Source organism: Rhea americana, unplaced genomic scaffold (assembly GCF_003343005.1).
Source record: "Rhea americana isolate MKP2758 unplaced genomic scaffold, rheAme1 scaffold_1, whole genome shotgun sequence".
Lineage (NCBI taxonomy): Eukaryota > Metazoa > Chordata > Aves > Rheiformes > Rheidae > Rhea > Rhea americana.
In genome coordinates this window covers 17,320,163-17,333,293 of record NW_028185038.1, presented here as the reverse complement: position 1 = coordinate 17,333,293, position 13,131 = coordinate 17,320,163, and the positions used below count along the sequence as shown (strand labels likewise).

The 13,131-nt window shown below is 45.5% G+C and overlaps 1 protein-coding gene across 1 annotated transcript in view; it reads left to right on the top strand.

The window, feature by feature from the left end:
- The window catches only part of PLXNA4 (plexin A4), a 439,477-nt gene that overhangs the window by 379,618 nt on the left and 46,728 nt on the right, over positions 1 to 13,131 (top strand). Inside the window, exons 19-23 of the mRNA XM_085299727.1 lie at positions 896 to 1,130; positions 1,708 to 1,850; positions 5,153 to 5,421; positions 9,113 to 9,179; positions 10,851 to 10,997. Of these exons, the coding sequence (XP_085155853.1) occupies positions 896 to 1,130; positions 1,708 to 1,850; positions 5,153 to 5,421; positions 9,113 to 9,179; positions 10,851 to 10,997 (861 nt within the window). The remainder of the gene's footprint in view (positions 1 to 895; positions 1,131 to 1,707; positions 1,851 to 5,152; positions 5,422 to 9,112; positions 9,180 to 10,850; positions 10,998 to 13,131) is intronic.

The window sequence follows — 13,131 nt, the reverse complement described above, 5'->3', positions numbered from 1 at the left end:
CTGTTTGGAGCAGTACTCATGTTGTACAAATGGGTTTCCAGCAGACTTGCCAAAGCACAGCATTTTGTTCTGTCTGCAGCAGCACTGCCTGTAGGTTTCTTTTTGGCTATTGAGAGCCCAGTCTTCACACAGCAACTTGTCCTAGGTACTGGCAGGAGCCCTGGGAACCTCTGGGAGTTCACAGAGAGACAGCTGTCTTCTGCTCTCTACCCAGCTGGTGACCATCCGAAGTCACCTTACCAATGGGATAAACCAAAGCATGTGGTTAAAAGAGGAATTGTAAAGGGCGTGGACCAGGCTATAGTGAGTTTTGTTGTTGTTTTTTTCTATCCTTGTGGCTTCTAGATACAGTTTTCTCAACTTTAGTTTTCAAAAGCAGATTGTGACTCTATGATTTCTGAATTCCCCTGCCCTGAGTGCTGCTGGGTCAACTGCCCTTTTTTGACGTCCCCTCTTCCTTAATGAGGTTTAGTGAGGTTAGGACCCATCAGGCCTTGCCCAAGAGCCATGTGGCCCCTGTGTGTGCAGGAATCAAGTAGGATCAGGGTGGTGTAGAACAACGTAGACACTTGAAGGAAGGAATAGAAAACCCAGGTCACTGGGGCTGGTAAGATTTGTCTCACTGAAAGCCTTTTGTTGATCTGGTTCCTGGTTTCTCTACTACAAAAGCTGATTCTACCTAGCATTTTGGGTATTTTCAGCCATTCTTCATTGAAGTATTCGTGCTCTGTTTAGCTTGGGAGACAAGGAGAGGTCACCATTCATATGCTATTGTATAAGTTTGTCTTGCACAACAGCTGTAATCTGGGGATGGTGGTGGAGTTCCTCTGTGTTTCTGCTTGTTGGAGTTTTAATGCACTAGTTAAATGCAATCTGTTTCCTGCCTTCCCACTAGGCTCGAGTAGGAGGAATGGAGTTCTCCCCAGGGATGGTCTACATCTCTCCAGACAGCCCTCTCAGCTTACCAGCTATCGTCAGCATTGCTGTGGCTGGTGGCCTGCTCATCATCTTCATCGTGGCTGTGCTGATTGCATACAAACGCAAGTCCCGAGAAAGCGACCTGACCCTCAAGCGTCTGCAGATGCAGATGGACAACCTGGAGTCCAGGGTTGCATTGGAGTGCAAAGAAGGTAGGATGAGGAAGGAAAGCCTCATAAAAGCTTTTTATTTGTATTATTTATTTTATTTGTAAAGAGAACCTTAATAGTGAGAGGTCAGAAAGAAGTTCTCCTGTCCTGAAATGTCACACAGATCTGCCTTAGGGTTAGTCTGATCCACTACCTTTGAATATGAAAACTTAGAACATTTCATATACAAGACGAGTCAGTGTCTATTGGAAAGAGGAATCCAGCCACAAAGCTTGGAGCCAAATGGTCACCAGAGTACCCTGTTGAGCCCTTTGGGTCTGGGTCAAGCCTAGATCTAGGTCTGACTTTGCCCATTTTCCCTGAGTAACCATCTTTGCTCAATCCCGTCCTAACTGTGTTTTCTAAGTCCAGGGGAAGCCTTGGCTCTTGGCGCTGGAGAAAGGCTGTGTAATGGGAAAGGCGAGACTGCTCTTTTCTACCTGCCTCTCCATATGTTGCTTCTCCACTTGTATCCCAATCTCAGTTTTCCCAGGACGCATATGGGCCTGAGAGCCTTTCTTATCATGGCGAGCGAGATCTGGATTTTCCTTGCTATGTGAATGGGTCATTTTTGTGTCAGCTTTTGCAGAGCTGCAGACGGATATTCACGAGCTGACAAGTGATCTAGATGGAGCTGGGATCCCTTTCCTCGATTATCGAACTTACACCATGAGGGTGCTTTTCCCTGGCATTGAAGACCACCCTGTCCTGAGGGATTTGGAGGTATGAAATTAACATCTCCAGCTGCTGAGTCATCTCACTCCTCCCTGTTTTGCTCTGAATGCAAGAGATGTTGCGTCAGATGTAGGAATATGGTGGTTTACGATGCTGTGTCTTATCCTGGACAAAACAGCACCTCATAAAACATTTGAATGGGAAGGGGAGAAGTTTAGAAGAGTCCCATAGATCTGTGTGTGCTGGTTCCACCATTTTAAGTGCCTCCTGTGTCTCCATTCTCTTGGGGTTTGCTTGTGAAGCTGGATTTATTAGTTACAGCTGAACAGGGGCCTGAGAATAGGACTCATAGCAGAGTTGCAGAGCTGTCTGTGTCACTACAGCTTTGCTAATGCTGACACTACCCAGAGACCCTTCTTCCTGGCAACACCTATCAAAATGATGGATAATCACCAAAGGAGGTTTGCGTTTGCGTTACTCCGTAGCTGCAGGGCTCTGTGGTTTGCAGAGAGGTCAGAAACCCACCGCATCCATCTGACCACACACTGATCAATGTGCCTCTTCCACTTCACGTCTCTGGAGCCAGCAATGGGAGGACAGAGAGAATTGCCCACCACTGAAGAGGTCTGTACACTGCCTGCATTAGCTTACTGCTGACAATGAGTTTGACAAGCCTCAAGTAAGTTCCCACTGAAGGCTTGTCTGTGCTTCAAAATTGACTCAGGGCTTGGCAGGATGGACAGACTCTGCTCTAGGGATACCTGGGCTGGAGTAGCTAGGGATAATACCATGGCCAAGACCAGGGAGGTCCTTGGCTGAACTCTCTGCAAAGTCTTTGGCAAACTCTGCTCTTCAGAGAGGCTTTGGCATGAGCTAGTGAGGAACTGCCCGAGGCCAAGACTGGGGTTAGCTGGCAGAGCTGAAGAACAGGAGCTGGCAGAGGCAATACCATGCTTGGCTGGCTGTGTAATTAGAGATGCCTGCTATTCTTTGTTCCTTCTCTACAGGAGGGCCAAACTTCATCAAATTATATAGGGGAGACTATTAAAAAAAGCTATCTGGCAGCAATATTGATGAGGCCAGCCACCCTCTGCCCGTGCGCAAGTAAAGAGAAGTGGTGAGGTCTTGTGGGGATGGACAGGAGGTTGTGTTATGCAGTAACTATTGTAGGGCCTCACTTTTGAGGTACCAGTGGAATGATCTTGGGCTGCTTTCACTCAAGAAGAGTAGCTCGGCAGCTTCACAGATTTAACACAAGAGATGAGGGGTGATGAATTTCTCTCTCTCTCTCTCTCTCTCTCTAACTCATACACACACAAAAGCACTTTCATCACACCCAGGGCCCATTTCAATCCCTATATTTGCTAACCACAGACAGACGACCACAGAATATGCAGATACAGGCAGAGAGAAATAACACGCAAAGTTTTTATCAGGGCTACTGAACCTTAAAAAAACCATCCATCCCTTAGGAGCTAATATTTCAATCTGTCACTTTTGATCTCTTCTCCTTTTTTTTTTTTTTTCATACATCTTTCCATCCCTCCCTCACCTCTCAGTACTCTAAAAAGCTATAGCAGTTCTTCTAATTTCAATATCTTTGACTACTGACAAAGCAGGAAAGGCACTTCTCGTTCTGTTCTCAGCTCTGTAGCACCTAGAAGGAGTTAAAACAAACAAATAACAACAACAACAACAAAAGAGTTGCTTGCCTGGGAATCCCCAGTGAAGCAATTTATTGGGAAAATGCCCCAGCATAGAGTCTGCAGTGAGCAAATCTTATTTATTTTAGCTCATTTGCTAATTAACTGCTTCAAGATGCTGTACAAAATATCTTCTTTTTCCTTTTCCATTTTTTTTAGTTCACCATAATAATCTGGTGGTGGACAATATTAAATGTTCAAGCAACTGAGCTAAAAATAATTATTAGTAGGATGGGTGGTAGTATTTTTTGTTGGTTATCTGTAGTTTTTTAAAAAGTAATTTTATTTGCTGTATACAAAAAGAGTTAAGAGCTCTAATTTCTGGAATAAAAAGGTAATGACCCCCATTGCAGCCTTGCATTACTTGGATATTTAAACACACAAACTTGTGTTGGATTGAAGTGCCAAAGCTGGGTGGTAATTGATGCATACATGGCATGTGTGCTCTGTGGTGCAGCTCTCCAACTTCCAAAGAAGCTTTTTGAAGGTCTGAGACAGATCCAGCAATATTGAGGAATGAGTTCGATGTTCTCCAATGAGGGCTGCATTTGTGCAGCAGATAAAAGAATAGAGTATGTCTCTGTTTTTGTCCGGAGCTAGGACAGGGCAGGGTAGACGCCTCTGTAGATGATGAGGACTCCAAGGTTCAAGGCTGAGGTCTGATATAAAAACTAGTTCACCAGTCTTTCACTACTGAGGAATGTATCAGAGACTCATCAACTTCTATGTCCAAACAAATTTCCCAAGCACAGGGGAGTACTGCACATCCTTCTGTCCAAAACAGGTCCCAGCTCCGTGTCCTCTCACACCTTCATCTATCTTCTTCAGACTTAGACCCAACTCCATGCTCATCTCCTCAGCCACTGCCTCACTATATCTCTTTCCCTCCTCAGATCAGAACTTGACTCTCAAGCCTTCTTTCCCTCCTCATCTTCTTACTACCTCCCCCAGCTCCTTAAGGCAGAGACTCAAATCTGCGCCCATAGTCCCTGCATTACGCTTTCCCTGCCTTCAGACAGATACTGAAGGGCAGAAGATATGTGGAAACTTGCTGGGATGGAGAGGTCAAGAGAGCTGGATAGATCAGACTGATAAAAGCCCCAGGTAGTCCAGTATTTTCAGCATTGACTTGGACTTGTTTATCTCTGTAAATAGGTTTCTTGCAGAGAAGAAAGGGGTATTGGAGAATATAGAGTGAGACCTCAGTCAGACTACAGTAAAATTAGTGTGGCATGACGCCACATCCATTACTAGCACTTTCTTCTGGATGTGCTGTTCAGAGAGGTAAATTCAGTTTTGGAAAATAACTGCCCGGCCATGGTTAAGAGGTTTCTCTAGCTTCCTACTCATCTGATGATGTGTGGACCCTTTTCTTTCTTCCTATGAAGTAGAAGGAAGGACTCACCTGCCTGCTAGATTCAAGACTTCTTTTTTGGAAATTTTCATTGCTAATTGTAGCAGCTTTGCCTTTTCCCTGTTTCAGAACTGACTTCTGCTCCATGTTGAAGTCTATGGTTGCATGGGCTGACTTGGAAGAGCTGGAAGGTTGAGGGTAGAGAGGTAGAAAAGGGGAATTATGATCTATTTAGTTGTGGCATGACAACAGGCAGTGAGGGGATGGTTTGATATTCTTTTCTTCTTGTGCAGGTCCCTGGCTATCGTCAGGAGAGGGTGGAGAAAGGTCTGAAGCTCTTTGCCCAGCTCATCAACAACAAGGTTTTCCTGCTGTCTTTCATCCGCACATTGGAGTCTCAGCGCAGCTTTTCCATGCGGGACCGCGGCAATGTGGCCTCTCTCATCATGACTGTGCTGCAGAGCAAGCTCGAATATGCTACTGATGTCCTCAAGCAGCTCTTGGCTGACCTCATCGATAAAAATCTGGAGAGCAAGAATCACCCTAAACTGCTGCTCCGGAGGTAAGCAATTCCAGCTGTCTGGGGCTGGGCAGTTTTTGCCCCACTGTCTAGTACAGGCATGATAGTCTCCTTTTGCTGCACGAGCCAATCATCTGTTGCGTTTTCGTTTGTGCACCAGGGTATGAAATCTGGGCAGTACAGAGTTACCACAAACCTGTAGGGCTGGTACAAAGCAGTTTGTAGAGTAAGTGAATAAGACAAGTAGGATTGAATGAACACTGAATTTGCTCTCCATTACTGATTTAGCACTTTCTAGTATCATTTAAGACTTCCCGACATAAGCTTCCTTCCCTTAAAGGACACTACTCTTCCTTCCCGAAATCCTCTCTGCATTTCCTTCACTTTCAGCAAATGTGACCCATAATCTTGCTCCATTTCTTCGCTAACCACTAAAGCAACCAGCAATTAAATGCTATGCTATTGCACCATCTTTAGATTTTAATGTGAATCTTCCAGAAAGGGTAGCAAGGGCAGAAAGAGCCTCATACTTCTCATTTGGGGCTCTCTGCACACCAAAATGTCATTAATATATCATTTATACCAGTATTACCTTTTGAACTGAATGCCTCCAATTGTATCATGTAGGACCTGTATAAGTATATCACATAGGAGAGGCTGTTTTATACTCTGGTGTGTGTATGGGGAACATCTACCTTCTCCTACCTGGGACATGGATTGCCCTACCATATTTCTTGTTTCTGACATAACTGTATATGAATAGAGAGTCTTCTTCAGCTGCAGTTGTGGGATCTCCTGCCTCTCTCCCTGAGCACTGACTTTGGAAGCTAGTTAAAATCAGGAGGTAAAGTTGACCAGGGCAATAGAAATAGTTTCATAAAAAGTATAAGTCTAAGATAGGGCTTCATAGACAGATCTAAGGTCTAAAATCCAGCGTTGCATGGGAAACCTTAAATTATAATGTTTCTTCTACTCCTCTGTAACTAATATGCTTTCCCTGCATTGCGAAATGCTATGTCTTCTACCTTTAGGATCACCTTCAGCTCCTCCTCTCCACAGTCTGAACCAGCTTTCCTAATTCAAACCAAGACCCTAGGTAAAACCAGAGGGAGTCTACTGGCTTCAGATTTCCCCTGCCATCACTGACAGGGAATGGATGGCCTCTGCCACCATTCAGATCTGTCTTTGAGGGGTTCTGTGGTGTTTATAGTGGATGGCTCAGGCAGGGGAGAGGTCTATTGTGCCTTCTGGGAGAGTTTTCATCTAAAGTGCAGCCTACCATGAAGCACCAGCAAGAAGAGGAGTACTTCTTGGTACACAAGGCAGAAAAGCCAGGTGCAGAGACTGGGTTTTGCTTCAGTGTCAGTTAACTCCCTGACGTAACTCCCTGACAGCCTGGCTGGCAACCTCCCCGTTATCATTCCTGCAGTTCCTCTCTGTGCTCCTCCTCTGATTGCATTGCCTCCTTCCAACTCTCCTTTCCTTTCATTTTCTTCTTTCTTTTCCCCTTTCTCTGTCTTTTTATATTCCCTGGCCTTTCATCCCTGTCCTTTCCTGAGCATCCCATCTTCCCTATTTCCCCTTCATCCAGCTCTTTCTTTACCCCAGTGCTCTTTGTCGGAAATGCAATGTGGCGTTTGGAAGAAGAGCAAATGAACAAAGAAGCCACTTCCACTGTGACAAACTTTGAAAGCACGAGGAGAAGTTAGATATGTCTTCTTTTTTTTTTTTTTTTTCCCCTCTAAAAAGGAGACCCTGCACTAACCAGCTGCAACAGAGCCCTGTGGGAATAGCCCATAGAAACAGCTTTGTGATTCACGTATTGGCACTAGGCTCACAGACTGTTATTTGGACCAGATAGATTCAACCTGATGCTTACTCTGCCTTCCTGTGGTGGAGGGGGATTTTCCAAAATCCTTCTGCAGTTTTAGTCTGTGGAGTTTTGGCAAGGAGCGGGGGCAGTTCTGGCTGAAAAGATTTTCCTACTTCATCTGTGTCCAGGATTAATTCCCACATGATGTCCAGCCTCAAGGGGATCAAAGTTGCCAGAGCAGGCATCAACAGCACAGTGGGACTTTCAGCTCTTTTCCTCGTTGTGATACTGAGTTTGTACCCAAACTGGGAGTGTTACACCAGAGAGTTCAGGAGAGAACGCCTGCCTGGGTGGTATCACTGTGTGAGGAGCTCAGACCATGAGAAACATGGGGAGTGCTGGATTTAAGGACCATACAGTGACCAAAGGAGGACAGTAGTGAGGTGACCCTGACCGAGGGAAATACAGAACAAAAAGGCTTATTCAGACAGAGGCAGTCTCTAGACAGAGACACAGCAATGATCACTGTAGACAAAAGAAATACAGAAAAAGCATTAACGTCTTAGTGAACTGGGGCTACATCATCTTTTTGTCTGTCTACAAGCAAGAGAAGAGGTGGGATGACAAGCACTACTATTATTCACTATGCTTCCATTCCCACCATCTAAGTGGGATGTGCCCACAAGAATAGAAAAATCTCCATGGAAACCAGGCTAAAGATCAACCACATTTAGCTAGGGAAGGGACTGTCACTTATTCTGTGTCAGTGTAACAGGGCACTGCTTTCAGGTGAAGTCGCTGGCAGCATCCTGGAATCCAACTTGAACAATGCAAACCCTTCCCTTTGCAAGACTCAGGCTCCAGAGGAAGCAAGATGAGCTTCACACTGGAGAGCTAGGAAAGCTAGAAATCAACCTGCAGCCCTAAGCAAGAACCTCTGGGTGGCTTTGATGGTATCCAGATGCAGCAAACCCACTGTTACTCATTCAAGAAGGATTTTTGCTTTGATTTTGAAGATTTTGGCTGCAAACACTTAGAGGAACAACACCAAAGCATTCATTGGATTCAGCATGGATTTATACTGTGCCTCTGCTGTCCAAAACAACTTATGGATCTGAGTTGGTCCTTCTGTAGGGAAAGCTAGCCTGGATTTTTGCCTGGCTGAGGACAGCGCATTTATGGGTTACAGGAATAGCTCTGTGAAGGTCTCCCTTTCCCCCACTGGCACACTGGGGAACATAATCAGTCCCAAATGCCAGGGAGATAATCAATAACAGATGACTATTCTCCAGAGGTTTAGATGTCTTGGGTCTATCTGTCTTACTTTTTTTTAAGGTTCACTCTAAGCCCCTCACATCTGATGTTGTAAGACTTCCTGAGCTCCTCTGAAAAAGTTCCATCCCTTCTTGTCATCTCCCTTTCACTGATGAAGAAACTAAAGAACAGACATACAGGGACCTGCTGTAGTCACAGAAAAGTCCTCAGGGCTTCTAAGATTTGACTGAAGGTTTCCTAAATCCAAAGCTAAAAAGGAAACCCTAGGACATGTTTAAGCCTGGTGATGTGCAGAAATGTTTGGATATACCATGCTGGACATTCCATAGGGCTAAATGGAAGGAAGGGATACAAAAGACAGTAACCTAGACACTTTTAAAACACTACAGGAGAATTTGGAGATGGCTGCAGGAGTAGCAAAAGGCTCTGGAGCCTTCTGAGTCCTCCAATCTATTTTTTTCTTTGTTTTGCTTCCTGCAGAAGGCAAAGAGATGCTGCTACCTTTTAACTCCTCTGTGTATGTCTGTGAGTTGCTCAGTGATCTGGCAGTAAGATGGACAAAGCTAATCCTTTGACCAAGTCCTTTCACATGGCCAACATGATTAATTCATTTCCTATTTTCTTTTTCTCCTGGGCTGATTTTAGGACAGAATCTGTGGCAGAGAAAATGCTCACCAACTGGTTCACCTTCCTTTTGTACAAGTTCCTCAAGGTAAGAGAAGCAGCATGACCAGATGAACATGGATTGCTTCTTGATAAGGTTTAGCAAGGGCCAAAATTTTCCAGTCTAATGAGAGAGGTTCTTTCTCCTGATTGAGGAAGAACAAAGAGGGACTGTTTGTTACAGAGGCAATCTGTCAGACTTTCTCTTATGTAGAATTAGGATCCAGGGGGTAGCACTGAAAGAGAAAGGAGTTAGAGGAAGCTCTGGCTTTCTAGACTGCTCTTCACATCAGAAGGTGCTCACCGGCAGAAAAGTGTAGGTGTCAATGGACCTGAAACATCCTTTGAACCTGCCTTTTGGAGGGACCTGGGCTCTGCACCTCACACCCACTTGTAAGCCAATTGCTAGATATTACTATAACTTATAGTCTAGCTGCCCTTTGCTTGGAAATAAAAGACTACAAATCAGCCTCATTTCCCAGAGCCTTCCCAATCCCAGGTACAACCCACCCAAGGATGAATACATGGGAAAGTTTTGAAGGTCCCTGGAAGGTAATTCCATGGCTGTTATATCAGATTCTTGTTTTCAGCTGAAAAGAAAGGATACAAGGAGGTGACTCTCTAAAGCACTACTTTTATAATAGGCTTCCCCTGCTCCCCCCAGCAACTTGTCTCCTTGCCTTAGCCTGAACAGAGGCCTGATAAGGGCAAGAGACAGGCACACAGAAGCAATATGCTGCTGGCAGATAAGCTAATTAAGTGGGAGACAGGTGTAGGTACTGAGAAAGGGGTGACTTCGCTTCAGATTATTAACTTGTTTTTGCCAGGATTTACACCAGAGGAAAATGACCTCGCTCACTGAGGTGGGACACGCCGTGAGAGGGGAGGGTAAAGTGGGAAGAAGAGGAGGAAAGACAGAGAGATAAAAGGGAGGGGACACAATAGGAGATATCACAACAAGGGGTGCATGGCAGCATATGTGGGAGGGGAAGGCAGCAAGAGAGGAAACTAAGAAAGGTGTGGGAAGGAGGAGAAGGGAGATCACCAATGAAGGCAGGGAGGAATTAGGGAAGGGGGTGCTTCATGGGTTCTGCCTGTGGGCTGAGACCTATGTACCTGACATCACTGATGCAACTGTATGGATTCAGTTGACACATCTCTCCCCTGGATCATGGAGCTGCTCCTGCCAGAACATCCCTGTTTGCCTCCAGCATGGGAGCGCTCTGGGAGAGTCTATGCCCTGCTCAGGCACCCTGGATGGGGCAACAATGGTCTGTCTCTCTACCAGCACTGTCTCCTTTGAGACCCGTCCCATCATCTGCTCCAGAGCATTGCTCTGACCTATCAGTAACAACTCGGGAAGCTCCTATGGGACACTATCAGCTCTTATGGGAGACATGTCTCCTATGGGAACTCCTATGGGTCTGTGCTGGCCCCAACATTACTAGAAAGCACTGACACCCTTGGCCTGTGCAAGGGCACTCAAGGGAGCTGGTTTCACTCTGCAGAAGAGAGGGAGTTATAGGGGCAAACAGTGTTGTTTCAAGGACAGTCTGCTTGCATGTTAGAAGAACTCAGGGGGAAAGTGGTGGAGCTGAACATTGGCTGGGTGTGTGGAATAGACTGCGATAATCACTGAGATGCTACGCAGTTGGGACTCCAGGTTTTCACCTCTGCTCCTCCTAGTTCACCTGGCTCTTGTGTCTTCCACCCTGTGCAGGAATGTGCTGGCGAACCCCTGTTCTCCCTCTTCTGTGCCATCAAGCAGCAGATGGAAAAGGGTCCCATTGACTCTATCACTGGGGAAGCCCGATATTCGCTGAGTGAAGACAAGCTTATCCGACAGCAGATTGATTACAAGACACTGGTAAGTGCTCTGGGCACACTCTCCTATGGGCTTCTGCAGCCTCCTCTAGAAAGGGTTTTTCCAGGAAAAACAATAGTGAAGGTCATGCTGTCCCTCTTGGACACTTCCTTCTTGCTGCCCAGTTACACAGCTCTGCTAAGGATCTTCTAGTACCATCCTGAAAAACAGCAAGATTTGTGGCTGAAGCTTACAAAGTGTGTTTGCAAAGTGTGTTTGAAAAGGTGGCTGCTTCCAAGTTACTTCCACATTGCCATGCCCCATGCCCAGAGTACCTCTGAGGTCATTGCCTGTCCGGTGGAAGAGTCCGCACTCATTGCAGGCGAGGCCAATGCAGTGCTGATTCCCTAGCATGACTTGGGTTCGGTGAGGTCCAGGAGCACTGGAAGACAAGTGTGACCCTTGTGTCATGTCTGCTCCTGTGAATGTGAAGACAATAGATACGAACAATTTGTTCTGCCCTTGTACCAGCTTGTCCGGCAAGTCTGGATTCATGCTGCCTCCAAATCCCTTCTGTCCTTGTGAAAAACAGTGTCGGGTCCATCTTGTATGCCAGTAGTGGGCTTATGGCATTGATGCACAGAAAGATGAAATGATCTAAGTGATTTTAGGTCAGTGCACAGCTCCATCTGGAAGCTCAAGATCTTCCTGAGTGGCCGTCAGGAAATGCCTGGTATACAAATGACAGTATAAGAGAGACAGGTACATATTGATATACCCTCAGACTATTTCCCAGCCTTCTGCAGCCTGCAGATCAGACTATACCCAGGCCAGATGTACTGTCTTTGTATTTAATAGCCCTTAATGAATACTTCTGCCAGGAATTTGCCTAATTGCTCTTTGGACATGTGTAAAATTATATCACTGCCACTAACTTGTTGCAAGGAATTACACAGCTTAATGACATACTGAATACATAGAGATAGCTGGGCCTAGCAAAAAAATGCCAGAGAATGTTAAGATGAAGTCTAATACCAGTTCTTATTGTTTAATATCTGGTTACATGCTCAGTTTGAGGACTCTATTTTCAGTTTTTGGGAGCTGAGAGATAGACCAAGATTTTCCGCTATCCTTCTTGTGTTACAGTGTCTTCCAAACACAGGAYATGCTATGGTTTACCTCATAGATATGGTCTCTGAGTTCCCCCACTTAGAGTCTGCAGGGCACTGTATCAAATACAGTGTGTGGTGGGTGGAGGAGTTTGACTTCATATTTCTTTGCCAGTAAAAACTGGGGTGCAGTATAGTCTTACTGGTTTGCACTTTCTGTTGGCAGCTTAGGTAGCACTAGCAGTCCATGCACAGAAGCATGCAGCTTGTTGTGGAATGATTTAACCCCCTTCGCTGACAGGTTGCACAGTCTGCTCCAAACTGCTACCATGCCTTTGGTAGTTTAAAGCTCTCTGTATTAAGGTGATACTGCATTGAAATCTCCCTCCTCTTCCTTCTCTCCTTTTTTCTGGAATAGTTTATGGAGGGAAAAGCAGTTTGTCTAAGGCATCTTGTGGAGAAGAAAAAGCTCCAGAGAGTACAGGAGGAGCTGTTATGCTGGGAGGTAGAAGGAGATCAGAGAGTGATGACTGGACAAAGAACTGTAAGAGGGTAAAGATGAAGACAGGTGAAGAAGCTTGGTCTATGTACAAGAGAACTGGATGATTCTACTTATGACACCCATTTCTWTGTGATCAAAACCCTTTGATGCCCTGCTTATCCTAATGTATGGGCTATGTTCACCCTAGGCAGTAACAACATCCCTTAAATATCCACCGCAGATACACCCTAAAAGCTTTGATCTTTGGGCAGTTCTCCCCAAAGCAAGAGCATCCTTAAACTCCAGCAAAAATTCAAACTAACCCTGATCTGAAAAGAAGAGGGATCAATGCAGCCTGCTGCTTCTGCTTGTGCTCACTCCAAAGACTGACAGTTGCTYTCAATTTCCAGGCTGTGGATGTTTAAGACATGAGAATTATTTCAGAGGGTCTCACAGGAATCACCAAATGGATTTAGGTCCAAAATCCACATAGCTCAAAGTTCTATCTCTGGCTGTGGCCAGCTCCAGTAAGGAGCAAAGATAGGGATGTGAAGCCTTTCGGAAGACAACTGTGGGATAATTCACCCCAACAAAAGTTACCTTGACC